The following is a 14,681-nucleotide window of genomic DNA, read 5'->3' on the forward strand; positions in this document are numbered from 1 at the left end:
GCTTCTAAGCATTTGTTTTGTTCTGTGTTTTTTCCTATGGTCTAATAAATCAGGGGAAAAAGACAGTAAAAAAAAAAAAAAAAAGGAAAACTTTTCAAAAAGTCTTGAGTCTTTAGAAAAGACGAGTGTCTTTTCTCTCTTTCCAATACTGGCCACATTGAAGGCTACAGAGGTGAAATACAGATAAAAACAAATAAATATACAGAGACTAAATTTGTTATTCTACACTGGAAAATTCTAAAATTGTGATTTGAAAGATTTTAAGAAATATTTTGATGAGCCTTTAAGATACCAGCAAACCTTGTAAAGTATAATGAAAAAAAAAATGGAAAGATCAGTTATTCCACACAGGGTACTTTATGATGACTAAATTGATTTTAAAGCTGCAGTTTGAATTTTAAGAACTGTTTTATTAATCATGGAATCTGTTCAGGAAAGATTTAGTGAAACAGATTCAGTAAAATTCAGAGAAGTATTAAAATATGAAAAACTTAGCAAATTGGTACAGGAGAAATTAGAATAAAACTCTTGGGGGTTTAAATAATTCCAGGAAGAAAGGAAGGGAGGGAGGGAAATAAAAAGGAAGACATATGTTAAACTCTAAGCAGTTTCAGTTAGCCAGTCTATACACCTGAAGTTTTTAGAATCATACTGTGAAATTGGTTTTAACCATAGTGCAGAGTAAAGGTATACTTAAAAATTGCCTCTAGTCTGCACCTAAAGCTGAAGAAAAGGAAGGAAGTGCTTATTCCAAAAGAATCAAAGTGAGCAGGATTGTACTTTATTCACCTTTCTGCTGGGTACTGCTTCTAAACAGCCTGAAGGCACCAAGCAAGTGCAGATTGGGACTTCAGCATTGAAGGAGAACCCCAAAGTGCTAAAAGCTTATTTTGAAATCAAGAAACAACTGAAAGTAAGTGAAAGATAATGATACTACTGTAGTTTAAATAAATTGTTTAGGTAAATGAGAAGCAAGTAATACTGATATTGAAATCAATGGAAGAGAAAGTTCAGAATTGTATTGGTGAATCAATAAAATGTAAAACTAAAATAAGTTGGAGTAAGAATTATTAAAGACAGAATTAAATAAGAATATGGCATTATAGGAAAGTATAGGAATAAATTAAGTGTATACACACTTAATAAAGGATGCTCAGACTACAAAAGATCAAATTAAAAGGAGTATATGGGTTATAAATATTAGTATAAAAAACAGGAATTTTGAGAACAGAATCTGAAAATTATTTTAAAATGTTTCTTCTCTTACTGTCAAATATAAATTAAAGCATAAGCACATAGATAATAGTGGCCCTAAAATTTGAAATCTTGGCAATTAATGACACTTGTGAAAGTTGAAATTTTAAAATTCTTACCATTACTAATTACTCAGTTACAGTTCATTTAGGTGAATTCAAAGGTAAATTAATGTGAGGAAGATTTCTGTTAACTGAAAAGCACTGGAAAATTAAATAAGCTGCTAACATATAGTATTGGAAAATATCAAAACTTTGTGAAAGGAAGAGACAATTAGGAGTGAAGAACATTCAGTCAATAGCACCAAAATGGAAGTAGCTTTTACACAACGCTATTCAACTACATATTAAGGAAGCCAGTTTACATGTGGAGGAAACTGTTCAATATTTCATTTAGAATGCATAGTAAGGTAGTCCAAAAAAGTAACTTCCTATTATGAGAAGAATAGCAGAGATCCTTTGAGATACCAATAACGGTGACATTCCTGTGCCATAGTTGGGCCTTGGTCATGAAACGGATGGATGAATACTTTTTCAGTACAAAGGAGTTAACTCTGAGTAGATGGATGACTTCTTTTCCAAGGTCATCAATGAGGAACTAGAAGGAACCTTAAACTTTGCAGTTATGCTCAATAAGTTGTATATTTGACTGTCACTTCATAAAAACTACAATCCTTAAAGAAATTGAAATGAATTGTAAATTTGTATGCTATAAGGAACCAAAAAAAGGTGGTAGTATTGCAATTAATTTCGTGCAATAAAAACTTAAAGTATAAAGGACAACGATTAAAGGGCCAGTACCTGAAGACCTGGAGGGCCACTCTTGCCTCAAGTTTGCAGGTTCCCCATTCCTGGAATTAAGCAAGTAAAAAAAAGAAAGACAAGTGCTGGATAAGGTAACAAGAAAGGTCCAGATTTGAAGGGTTTTATAAAATGAAAAGAAGACAGTTTAAGCAAGTAGGAATGAAAGAAGAATGATTAGAGAGTTTAAGGAAAGCTGGAGCCTGCATCGACATAGTGTGAATTCAAGGCTTGAAAAAAAGGAGATTAAGTTTTGAAAAAGGAAATTTGAAGAATGGTTTTGATCTCACTTTAAAAAAAAGAACTGGGATAATATTGTCAGAAATGCCTTAAGATGCACTAGTAGCGTTGTTAGAAAAATACAAGGAACTGATTTGGCTTTTTGGGTAATTCAAAGTAATAAAGAAGCAATTATGGGGGCTGGGGTATCACCATGAGTTTTTTAATGAGCCAGCTAAAAAGAACAGATCCTTGTGAAAAATGAGATTTAGCCATTGCCACTAGCAATTATAAATTAAAAATTTACTAGCTTGGAAATTTTGAAATAGCAACGTATGAGAATATTTGATGTCTTCTTATGTACAAAGGGAATCGGTAGTAATAACAACAACAACACCACCACCTACTTCCAGGGTTGTTGGAGGAACTAACTGATTTGAAAGTGCTTCAGACGATGAGTGAAGTAGAAACACTGACTACTGTTTCTAGGCTTTGGATGAAATATACATCAAAGATAACAACATGGATGATTTTCTAACAAGGATAAGTTAAGTTTTTATTTAACTGAATATTTTTTGTAAAAATTGATTGATTTTTAGTTCTCAATATTAACTTTTACAAGAGTTTTAGTTCTAAATTTCCCCTTCTCTTCCGTCCTCAAGATGGCATACAATCTGATATAAGCTATACGTGTACAATCATATTAAACACATTTCCACATTGGTCATGTTTCATGTTATTAAAAAAGAATCAGAACAAGAGGGAAAAAACAAGAAAAAAATAAAATAGTATGCTTCAATCTGCATTAGTTTAGTTCAGTTATATCTCATAGTTTGTCCCCTGGCTGTGGAGAGCATTTTCCTTCATGAGTCTTTTGGAATTATGAACTGTATTGCTGAGAAGAGCTAAGTCTATCCAAGCTGATCATCACACAATGCTGTTACTGTGTACAACGTTCTCCTGGTTCTGCTCACTTCACTCAGAATCAGTTCATATAGGTCTTTCCAAGATTCTGAATAGATACTTTTAGACTTCTGGTTTTCCTGCATTGTGGAACTTGGAAGAATATTAGACATATGATTAGAAATGAGAATTCTTTTAATTAGGAAAATATGCTTTTAAAAAACATGGTATTATATCAAATTTTTCTAAGATAATGCAAAATTGTTAGAGGTTACTTCCCTAATTGAGTTATTGAAGTGAATGTGGAAAGTCTTAAAAAAAACTGGTTGTGAAGTATCTTTTGCCTTCAATTCTTGTGATTTAATAAGAGGTGATTTAATTTAATTCTTGTGATTTAATAAAAGGTCTTCAGACCCCTTAGCCAGAATATGTAACTGTGCTTGGGTAAAGTTACTTTGAAGTAGATTAAACCGATGTCATTTGGATAAAGTAAGTTCAGTATCTTATACTGCTAAAATAGAGTAAGGTTGTTCAAAAACTATTCAATATTCAATGGGTTATATTTTCCACCAGGCTAGCTTCCTAAACGGTAAGACTTCAGTCTTATTATTTATAACTGCCCCATAATTTAAGTTAGCAAATGGTTCAAGTAATAACTGAGAAATCAAAAACTAAACATTCTAAAATACTACAGAAAGCAGGCCTCTGAAATTCTTAAAGTAAACTTTAAGAACTAGAAAACAAAAATAAAAGACCCCAGCATGTGGTAAACATGATATAAATGAACTATTACTACCTCTTTAATTGATTTTAATTATTCCTTACTGGATAACTCTATACTGGGTTTTGGTTGTCATTAGATATGATTAATAAAAATGCCAAAGGAGAGAGAATATATGGTTTTCCCTGTAACATAATTTTAAAATGCATTCCACTGAATTATTGTCATTTGACTTGTAATAAGTTTCATGTTTTAAATATTTGATACTGGTTATGCAAAAATTTCTCTTGTAAAAAAACCTATTAGATTATAAGTGTATCTGTTATAGAATGTGATAAATATGTTTGGAAACTGTTAATATTTAATGAGGTATTTTTTGTTTTAAATTTTAAAAAAGTAATAATAATATTAAATGACTTCCTGTTGAGACAAAAGCATGGGTAAATATTCCTAAGAGATGTTTGTCTGGGAGGTTCTTTAGCACCAGTCCTGCTGACAGTGTTGTGAAACTCTGTAGTGCTGGAGTTTAAGAAACTAGGACCTCTTCTACCCAAAGCAGGAAATTTAGGAGTTAATTTTTAAATACTTTTAAATACAGTGAGTTTCATCTGAAATCATTTAGAAAATCATGAAATTATATGTAATAATTAGTATGTAGTAAAATTACATTTTTGAACCAACTGTTCAGTGCGTGTAAACTATTGATCACTGTATTCATGTAAAGCTCCAGAATGTAGTGTCTATGCTGTTAGTCCAATTTATCCAATATTCAACCAGTGTAATTACCTCTCCATCATTTTCCTTCAATTACTCAGTGGGTTAAAGTTTTTCTAGAACTTAGAATGATTTTAATATTGGCAAATTGTATTCTGAAGCACATCTAAAATGGCCAGATGTACTTCCCCTTTTTTTGTACTATCTACAGAGCAGATAAAGCAGGGAGTTTTAAAATCTAAAATGTATTTATTTAGATACACTTTAGGACAGGAGCACACACATACACACACTCCATGAATTTTGCCTCCAACAACTATACTGAATAAATGAAAACTTTATCTGTCAAAGAATATTATATGAACTTGAACCAACAATGTTAATGATTATTCTCATATAAACACAATAATCATATCCTGACATAACATATGATTACCGAAGTTTTACTATATTAGGCAGAATCTTGTGGGACTTTAATTTGATATACTTCTAAGCTTTGATTTCAGGTATAAGCATCTGACTTCTTGTAAGACCATCATATAAGGTTTTATATATATTAGCAGCTCAACTAGAGCAGCATCTGTGAACTCCCACCAGGAGATATCTGTCCCCAGGAATAGTTGCGGGGAGGGGAGAAGGGTGAGGAGCAAGCTTAGGAAAACTAAAGTAAGGATCCTCTTGAATCAATTTCCCATACAAGACATTTTCCCTTCTGGTTAATTCTGAGCCTGGCTGTGTCATCCTATCATCCTGCCTGAAACCAATAAGAACTTTCTTCTCACATAGCAAATTTCATTGATAAAGTGTAAAATATCTCATTTTCTCATTGTAATAAACATAAAAGATAAACCCTATTACTGACTTTTGACTAAATAATAGATGCCAGTATAGTAATGCTGCAGTGAGGAATCATTTTGAATTGTCATTTGAATCATAAATAATATAGACCATAGAGACAATCGATAGAGTATTTAGTTCACAGGAGATCATGCTACAATGTCCTTTCACTATGTTAATATGATAATAACATGCTCATAAGGGGAGAATCAGTGCAACTTAGTGAGAGATGTGACATAATTTTCAAAACTAATAATTTTACATGTAAAAATTACATTGATAATTGTGAAGGTGAAATTATTTTCTTATGTGAAGCATCAATCTGTTAATTTTGGGAGAAAGACTTTTTCTAGTTCAGGCCCTCATGATGTGACCACTGAAATTCTCTGAAGTTTCAGGTGAATTTTGTGCTCTTATTGTGATTATTCTTTTTATAAATCTATTTCATATTGGGTTTATAGTAAGTCTTCCTACATGCTCTTAGAACCAGAGAAGAAAATCTAGAAGGAAGAAGCCCCTTCAGAGACGTCTTAAGAATGTGACTTGTTGCAGAAATGTACTCCTGTTGCTTTCTACAATTACAACGTAGGCTAAAACTCCAGGGTGGTGCAGCAGTGCAGAGGAGACTTGAAATTTTTCATTTATCTCAAGGACTTTCAGTGAACCTGTGGAACTCAACAAAGGACTTTGTTCTTTTCTGCATGTGCCATTACTTCTGTACCAAAGGGAACTGCCCCATGAAAATTGTGCCAGTGTGCCAGCCACAGGTAATAACGACTTAATCTGCAGCCCATTCACTTTTTGAAATTGTTATCACTGCCTTCAATCCTAGCACTATGGCCCATAGCCCTCTCATATGATAACTGGATAATGAATAATATGGTATGTATGTAGACTGCATGATCAGGTTTGACGTGGGCTGTTCATTGGGCCTGATAGATGTTGGGTCTGTTGCCATCTCCACCAAAACACCCCAAATCACAGGTGCCTATTCCTGTCCAGATACTTTTGTGTTTAAATAAATAAATAAATAAACCAACTAAAAATATATATGTGTATATATATATATATATGAAATGGGGCAGATTGCCCAGATTTTACAGTCACACGTAGACCTTACAGAGAAATTGTTAAAACTACAGACCACCTAAAGAAGTCTGATTCTTTCCAATCTCAGTGGATAAGTGCCTTTTTTTTCTTGAGTAGGGTCTAGGTTGAGTAGCAGCATCTTTTAAGGAAGATAGGGGCTAGGGGAAAGTGTAATTAACTACTGACCACAAGTTCTTCTTTCCCAGTATGCTTTCAGGTTACAAATGGCAGTAGAGTAAGGAATTCTGGGATAGGATTAGGAAAAGCTAGGAGGAGCGAACTAGTGAGGTGTCCTGCCTGGTCCAATTAACAAGTTTCTGTCTTTTTTAAAAAAAATTCCTCTCTTTTGTTATGAAAATCAGCTCTGTAAATCACTCCTAGACTCAGATTTTCAGATGACTGGATTTAATATGCAAATTCTAGCCTTGTAAATTAAATCTTAGATGCTAGGTAACTGTCCTCAGGTTCCTTTTATTTCAGATAATTACTTTTAACACCCCTATGCCAGGAATTCCCTTCTCATCTTTGCCTCCAGGCTTAGACTACCCCAAATTTATCCTGTATATAACTTGTTTGTACACAGCTGTGAGTTTCTCGAGAACAAGGACTGGTTTTTTGCCCTTGTGTCTCCAGTGCTTAGAATACAGCAGGTACTTCACAGATGCTCGTTGACTGAAACTGAGCATTAACAGATTCACTAGTTCAAATTTAACAAACAGGTAACAAGAAATCCTTATTGGTGATGATGTCTTTACGTAACTTAGCTACTTAAATTAGACCAACAAGTAGCTGAGCAGGACACAGGTGAAATGTGTATGGAGTCAAGTGGCTACACTGAACGGTTACACTCACCAGGCAAAGAAGGGAAAGGCATACACAAGGTCAGTTAGGAAGACGGAGAGGATAAAAACAGACTACTCATTTTTTTCTTTAAAGCTAGTGGCCACCTAGGTAAAAGAGCACTTTACCAAGTACAAAGCTCGAAAGAAACATGTAGCACTGTTATTACCGTCATCACGAAAATGCTTTATACAGTATTATATAATAGATATGCACTTTTCAAAGAAACATAAACGAGATCAAGGTGACCTTAAAGTTAATTTGTACATTTATATTTGATGATGCACACGATTCTAGTAAGACTGTTTTGATGTAAAATCTCTTTGACTTTCCTTAAGGAAAGGGTGTATCCTAAACAGTGAATGTAATTGATATAAATGCAAGAGAAGACTATTTTATCAAAAAGCCATAGTTAATAATTACACCTGATTTGATATGGAAATCAAATTCAACTCCTAAAAGTGCTATCTTTTAAAAAGTTTTACACTCCCTGTAGTATTTTAAAGTGATGTTGCAAGGTAAAATAAACAACTGGCAAAGGTATAAATTAATATACAATTTAGAGTACAGCATTAGGCCTTATAGCAAATTTCCAAAATCTCAGCTCTCAGGCTCAGTTCTCACCTTACATTCATTCAGGAAGGTAGATGCCTTTGGATTCCTGCCAGTTTTATATCTTGACCCTCTAAAGCAGTTCTTGACAGTCTGATGAAGCCTCTTCAGAATAATATTTTTAAATGCAAAAAGTAAAACACATGGTATTACTAAGGAAACTAATTATATTGAAATAGTTACCAAAATCTTAAAAAAGAAATCGATAGAACCCAGGTTAAAAGTTCTAAAGTTATGATTACCACAAACAACTGACATCTGAGGTTGTTCCAGGTAGTATTCAGGTCCTGAAAACCTACAAAGAGGAATCTCAGTATTTTAGGTAGTTTTCTATAAGCAGAATAACTGAAGGTAACTGTTGGTAGTAGGGTTGGATGGCTACAGAATTCTGAATTTGGAGTCAGAGAACCTGGGTTTAATTTGGGCAAGCCACTTGGCTTGATGTCTATAGAGGCTTCAGTTTCCTCATATGTAAAACAAGGGGATTGGACCAGATGGCCTCTAGGGTCAAATCCATGGTCATATAAATATATGGAACTAGTGTGGCATGAAGCCCGTTGTTTTGGGCACAGGCCCAGATTCTGATGGGCAGGAGGGTGATAAGAAGGGCAACAAAGTAAGTTGGACCAAAGTGGGGAGGGTTCCAAGGCGTGGTGCCTGCTGGGCTGCTGAGATGTGTGTGCGTGCTCATCCTTCATTGCTGAAGAAGACCATGCCATCAGAGCAATGATGACATGACTTGCACTTGACTTTGTTTTGAGTGAGGGAGGGCCGTGCAGGTCACCAGCCTCACTTCTCCTCCAAAGCCATCTGAATCCAGTGACCAGATATTTATCAGGATGACTGGAGAAGACCCAGGATGAGGCAACTGGGGCTAAGTGACTTTCCCAAGGTCACACAGCTAGTGAGTGTCAAGTGTCTGAGGTGAGATTTGAACTCAGGTCCTTCTAACTCCTGCACTGGCGCTCTATCCACTGCACCACCTAACTGCCTTGGGCTGCTGAGATGTAGATGTTGGCAAAGAGGCAACCAGGAATGAAGATAAGGATTAATTCTGATAGAATAAAAGGAGTCTACTTCAATTACTGAAGTAATTTGTGCTGGGGGAGTGCAGAGAAGGAAGACAGACCTTAAGAGCTTGTTAATACTGAGAAAGCCTTGTTGGGGGCTGGCTGGAAGTTCTTCATTCTTATTTCTTTTCCTTCTGATGTTCGCTCTCTCTTTTTTCTACGTATATATTCTCATGTTGCTCTGCTTTCCCTCAGATCTCCTATCTCTTTTTCCTTTCATTCAGCCCCAAACAGTTCTCTTGACTTGCTGACTAGGCTTTTTCTACTATACCACATATTTAATTTGCTGTAGCGAGGACCCAAACCCATTAAGTCATATGTTTTTTGAAATTTCTTATGGGACTTGATTGTTTTTGCTCTTATTAGTAACTGATCCTTGAGAGTTAATATTACTATTATTATTAAAAGGCTCCATACCCCTCCCTTAATAGTTTTTTAAATGAGGTGAGAATTCATCGTAATAGTTTGTCACACTGTTAAATTATACTCAGTAATCATTTTTCAAACGACCTTATTTAAAGTCAACTTGCATGAAATGGGATATATTTGTAAATGGGCCACTATTTAGTTTAACATCCGTCAGCACTACTATTACAGAGCTAAGATCGCCAATGTTTTTAATGTGCCTACTGTTAATTTCAGAAAAACAATACACAGGCATAAAATCCCCAAACGTACAGAAATTCTTAAAGGAAACCACTATTTCACAGAAAATTTGCGTTGACTCAACGTTCAATAAAATTAGCTTAATTTCATAAAATATTGCCAAGTCTGTTTCACAAAGGTGTTCTCCTTTATCATAAAGAGTAAAATAAACATTTTACCTGATATCAAGGAAACAAGTTTGCATCATGGTTGAGTTTTAAAAGTACAGTACAATTGATTTGACAAGTTTTTATCCTTTTGTATTTGACAGAAACCTCGTTAGAATAAAATTCCCTGACTAAAAAGATGTTAAAACTAAGCTGAAAGACACAGAAGATAATTCAAAAACTTAAAAAAATTAGTATTTAGTTTGCTAAAAAGCCCAAATTTTGTTAATGATTGACTTGAATGATTCTGCTTGATGCTTTCTCCACAAAACACAGAGCAAGACCCAGTTTCCTGAAGATCATGGAAAACCCGCCAAAGTACAAGCATTTCTGGATTCAGAAAACAGACCACCTAAGGTTGCTTGCTCTCCCATAATACAAGTATTTATAATAAGTCTGGAATAAGTGCTGAGGAGCTCCTGGGAGTTCCCCCATGTAAGCTATCAGACGTTCGTCCCTGACCAGCCCCCCAAAATATTCACTAGTTTTTTGGGGGGGAGGGGGCGCTGAACGGAGCAAAGGGAGGATGTTTGAACTTAGGGATTAATTTAATTCACGTGGGGAACTTCAGGTGTGAGCATTCCTTTCCCTCTAACGACGCAGACCAGCACCTAGTCGATAATTTCCGTGCCATGGCCCGCCTGCTTCAAGCCCACGGAACCAAGGGCGCCTGGCCCGGCCCCCTGCTGTGCCCTCTCCCCTCCACCCATTAGACTGTAAGCTCCCGGAAAGCAGGGGCGGTCTTTCTTTTCATTACTCGCATTCCCACCAAGAATGCCCCCAACTCTCTAAATCGATGAGGGTTCCTCCCCGATACCCACGAGAGTCAAATGTGTCACTCAGTAAGAACAGGGCGAGCAGACACCCGCGCGGCACGCGCGCGGCCGGACGCCACGGGAGCCTAACTTCTTCTTCCCACCATGTTTAAAAGAGAGCCCTAACGCGGTTTTACAGGAGGCCATGCTCAGGAAGGGGCGCTGACTGCCTCCGAAGCCAACTTCGAACCGACGGGGGCCGGCCCAAAGAGCGCGCCGGGAAACCTCGGGCAGGTAAGAAGCCGGGATGCCCACCGACGAGGCACAAGGGGCGGCCCCCCGGAGGCCGAAGGCGGACACCTCTCCCTCCCGGGTTGGAAATAGGCCGGGCCGCCCTCCAGGACCGGGAGCCGCTGACGCCCGGAGAAAGTCCCGGGGTCCGGGCGGAGGGGGAGGGGCGGCAGCCGGAGCGTCCCATCTCGGGAGCGTGGGGGCGGGGCCAAAGCTCGGTGCTACCAACGCGTGAGGGACGGGGGGGAGGTGAGGCAACGCGGGAACTACCATTCCCGTGAGAGGGGAGGGAATTTCCTTCCACCGTCGCTAAAGAGGGGGTCGCCGAACCTCCAGGGGGCGTAAATACCGCTCGAAGAAAGTAGGCAGAGACTTTTTCAGGAGATGCCCATTACCTTTCCCAGGCTGGCTACCAAAGCTGAACTTCCAGAGAGGCCCGTCGGAAAACTGACACACAAGCGAAGAAGCGGTTCCCAACAGGTCCACTAGTTTTGGAATTCTAGAAGACGAGTTCCCGCCCGCTCCGGCGTGACCCCGGAAGTGGTTGCGGAGACTTCCGGGTGGTTGTCACCGACGCTCCCGCCTAGTCGCTAAGGAGGAGAAAGCGGCTCCTGGACCCGGGGCTGGGGAGGGTCAGGAGGGTAAGTGATCGGCGCTCCCCTGCGCTTTCCCCGGCGGTTTTGTCCTCTCGGGCGAGATTCCTTTGGACGGGCCCGGACTGCAGGGCTAGGGCATGCTCCACCTGGAGATCCGGAGTCCATCAGCGAGCACTAATGAGGCGCCTACGGTGTGCCAGGCACTGTGTTAGGATGCTCATCCCTTCTCTTTTACGTAAGGAGCTTCCCGCTCCCCCGGGACGAGTCGGTGGCTCTGAGAAACCTTGACTCCACTTGTCACCCCCGTGCACCCCCACTCGTGTCCGCCAGTGCCACTAGGACCTCCTCCCCACCCCCATCTCCAGTCCTCAGTATGCTGCCCCCCGGTTTCGCAGACGCGGCGGCCCCCTTGGTCCCCTGGGGTCTCCGCGTCTTCACCCCGCCTGGCCTGGTGGAGCTGCCCTCGCGTACCCAGAGGAGCGCCCCCAGGGGGGCGTCCAGGGGTGCTGGCTGAGCTCGGCATGAGCTCGGGGGCCACCTAAGCAGGAGAATGTTGGGGTCCTCTTCGGATTTAGGGGTTATAACTGGAAAGAATGTTTTCATCTCACTTCAGACTTTACGGAGGAGGTGAGATCTGAGGGAAGTCAATGGATTAGGGCGCTTCCTTCGTTTGGAAATTGAAATCATTTTAAAACTTACATCCAGTCAATCAGTGGACTGTGCTGAGGATTCTTTCTGTAACTCACTTAAAAAAATAAAATAAAAGTAACATTATTCTGGCCATCCTAGCTGCCTGCCTCCCTAAAGGAGGCTGATCCAATTCCTATTATACTAAATCACTGAATAGAATTTCCAGGGATTAAGCCCTTCCTAAATACAGGCATGGTGATGTCTGACATTAGTTTATTTATATGGAGAAGTTCTGAAGATTGGCTTTACGGTGATGCACTTTTCAGCTACTGGGACATTCCAAGAGAGAGTATGATCTTCATGTCTGGAGGGAATACCTATATATAAGGGAAATCGTGGGTCTGTGAAGTATAAGTAAAAGAAAAATGCACAATGTTAAGGTGCTGAGCATAAAGTAGAAGAAAAGCACTGGTTTTGGAGTCAGGGCACCTGAATTTAAATTCCAACTGTGTTATTAACTGTGAGCAAGCTATTTTGTTTCTCTACATTATTTTCCTCATCTATAAAAGGAAGGATTTGAACCTTAGTGATTCCTTTTGGCTCATGGTACTAACCATTAGACAAAAAAGCCCCATTGCCCATTCATCAGCTGTAGCATGGCAAAAAGGGCAACTAACCTAAAAGCCATGAGACCTAGATTCCATTTATTTTGGACATCAGCAAGTCATTTCAACTGCCTATGTTCCAATCTCCTCATATTCAAAATGAGGAAATTAGATGAGCCTCTCTAAGGTCTTCTTCAGATTCTCAAATTATGAAATTTTATTGGTGTGATGATAATCACGTTAGTCTTGAAAACTCTGAAGACATCAGGTTTTTTTGTGGTTATTGTTTCATTTTTATTTATATCTTTTGTTTTTACCCTCTATTAATTTCTGAGTTTGTATCTTGAGAATATATTAAGATGTAATCTGAATACATATCCCTTCTCCTCAACCAAGTATCAAGCATTAGGGACTGGCTCAGAGTTAAGAAGACTTAGATTCAAATCCTGCCCTTGACAATTACTTGCTGTGGGTGACCTTGGGTATTTTGCGTTATGCTTAAATTTAGCTTACTCCAGGGGGTTGAAAATTTTGTTGTTGTTATTATTGTTCATTAAGTCCAAATTCAAACTAATAATTGAACATTAAACATACACACGCACACATACATACATATATAAGTACATAGGTACATACATGTGTATGTATATTTCAAGAATTAAAAGGATATAAAATACAACTTTCTTTCTCTAGTCATCAGATCTGGAATTCAAAGGGAGTGCTGCCTGCAAGCATTTGGAGCTCAGGAAAAGACTTCCGACAACCTTCAAAACCCCTAGACTAAGCCTTGGTACCAGTTGTGTAAACACCTGGCAGAACTGAGTTAAGGGTCTTCAACAGTTTCAGGAGCTGGTCCAAGTGCCTACTGCCCTGGGCAAACCGCTTAACTTATGTGTGCTTTGGGCAGGTGTGTTGCCAGTGGTAGACTCACAGCCAGTCTTAGCCAAATAGGGTTGGAACTCCACTGATTTTGGTGTTTCTCATAAAGTAACCTTTTATGTGATTACTTATTTTTCTAATTCTTGTACTCAAAGGGAACTATTTATTTCATCCATTAACAAGCTTTCATTAAATACCTGCTATGTGCTGGGCACTGATAGGTTACTGACATACAAAGTCCCTGTGCGCAGGAGACTTGGAGATGACATACACAATAAGTAGGATTTTATACAAAGTAATTTTAGCAGGGAGGCAAAAGCAGCTGGGATATCAGGAAAGACCTTCCATAGGAAGTAGAGTGGGAGCTGAGAGTTCTAAAAGTTAGATGTGAGAAGACCAGCGTTCCAGCTGCAGTGATTGTCAGATTTACATGTTGACTCCTCCTTCGCCTGCCAGGACCACTTTCATCTGCTTTCTCCGTCATTCTTTAGAGGGTTTGCAAAGGAGAAAAAAGATCACAGAATTGCTCAATTTCAGAATAGTCCATAGAGTCCAACCCATAGCTGAAAAAAGAGTTCACATTATAACATAACTTTCAAATGGTCAAACAGCTTTTGTTTGAAGAACTTCAGTGAAGGTGATCTGCTATCTCTGAAGGCAGTGCAGTCTTTTTCCTCTAGCTCTCATTGTTGTGGTGCTTTTCTTAATTTCAAGTTGAAATTTGCCTTTTTCTAACTTCTACTCATTGCTTCTGGCTCTATTAATGGGCCACATGAGGACTAATTGAATCCTTCTTCCACATGATGGTCCTTCAGTTAGCATGTCCTTCTTGACTCTTCTTTTGTCACATACCCAAGTTCTTCAATTGACATGTATGAATTTGAGTCCCTTTAAAACCTTCTTCTGGAAACTCCATTGTCATTTTTAAATAGTGGTGCTCAGAAGTAAGGCCAAGGCCTCCCACGGCATGCTGGGCGTAGCCAGTCACCTTGACTTACCTTATGTCACTGGAGAAGAGAGTGACACTGATGACTTTGCACAGCCCTGCCTCTGG

At 38.7% G+C, this 14,681-nt stretch overlaps 2 protein-coding genes across 15 annotated transcripts in view; one reads left to right on the forward strand and one right to left on the reverse strand.

The window, feature by feature from the left end:
- The window catches only part of SLF1 (SMC5-SMC6 complex localization factor 1), a 125,866-nt gene extending 114,457 nt beyond the window's left edge, over positions 1-11,409 (reverse strand). For 4 of the 11 annotated variants that reach the window (XR_011966443.1, XR_011966442.1, XM_072606111.1 and 1 more), the window contains exons 1-3: positions 8,232-9,094; positions 8,002-8,094; positions 2,055-2,104 (exon numbers count right to left, since the gene is read on the reverse strand). Coding sequence is in view for 5 of the 11 variants with exons in the window: in XM_072606111.1 (XP_072462212.1) it covers positions 2,055-2,104; positions 8,002-8,094; positions 8,232-8,708 (620 nt within the window). In the remaining 6 variants the exon portion in view is untranslated. Of the gene's footprint in view, positions 1-2,054; positions 2,105-8,001; positions 8,095-8,231; positions 9,095-10,692; positions 10,784-10,941; positions 11,021-11,312 lie in introns of those variants that run through there. The other 7 variants (XM_072606117.1, XM_072606118.1, XM_072606112.1 and 4 more) reach the window with 7 other exon arrangements.
- A 22-nt stretch (positions 11,410-11,431) lies between these two features.
- KIAA0825 (KIAA0825 ortholog) overlaps positions 11,432-14,681 on the forward strand; it is a 544,517-nt gene continuing 541,267 nt past the window's right edge. For all 4 annotated transcript variants that reach the window (XM_072606108.1, XM_072606106.1, XM_072606107.1 and 1 more), the window contains exon 1: positions 11,432-11,558. The gene's annotated coding sequence lies outside the window, so the exon portion shown is untranslated. The remainder of the gene's footprint in view (positions 11,559-14,681) is intronic.

Source organism: Notamacropus eugenii, chromosome 4 (assembly GCF_028372415.1).
Source record: "Notamacropus eugenii isolate mMacEug1 chromosome 4, mMacEug1.pri_v2, whole genome shotgun sequence".
NCBI classification, from domain to species: domain Eukaryota; kingdom Metazoa; phylum Chordata; class Mammalia; order Diprotodontia; family Macropodidae; genus Notamacropus; species Notamacropus eugenii.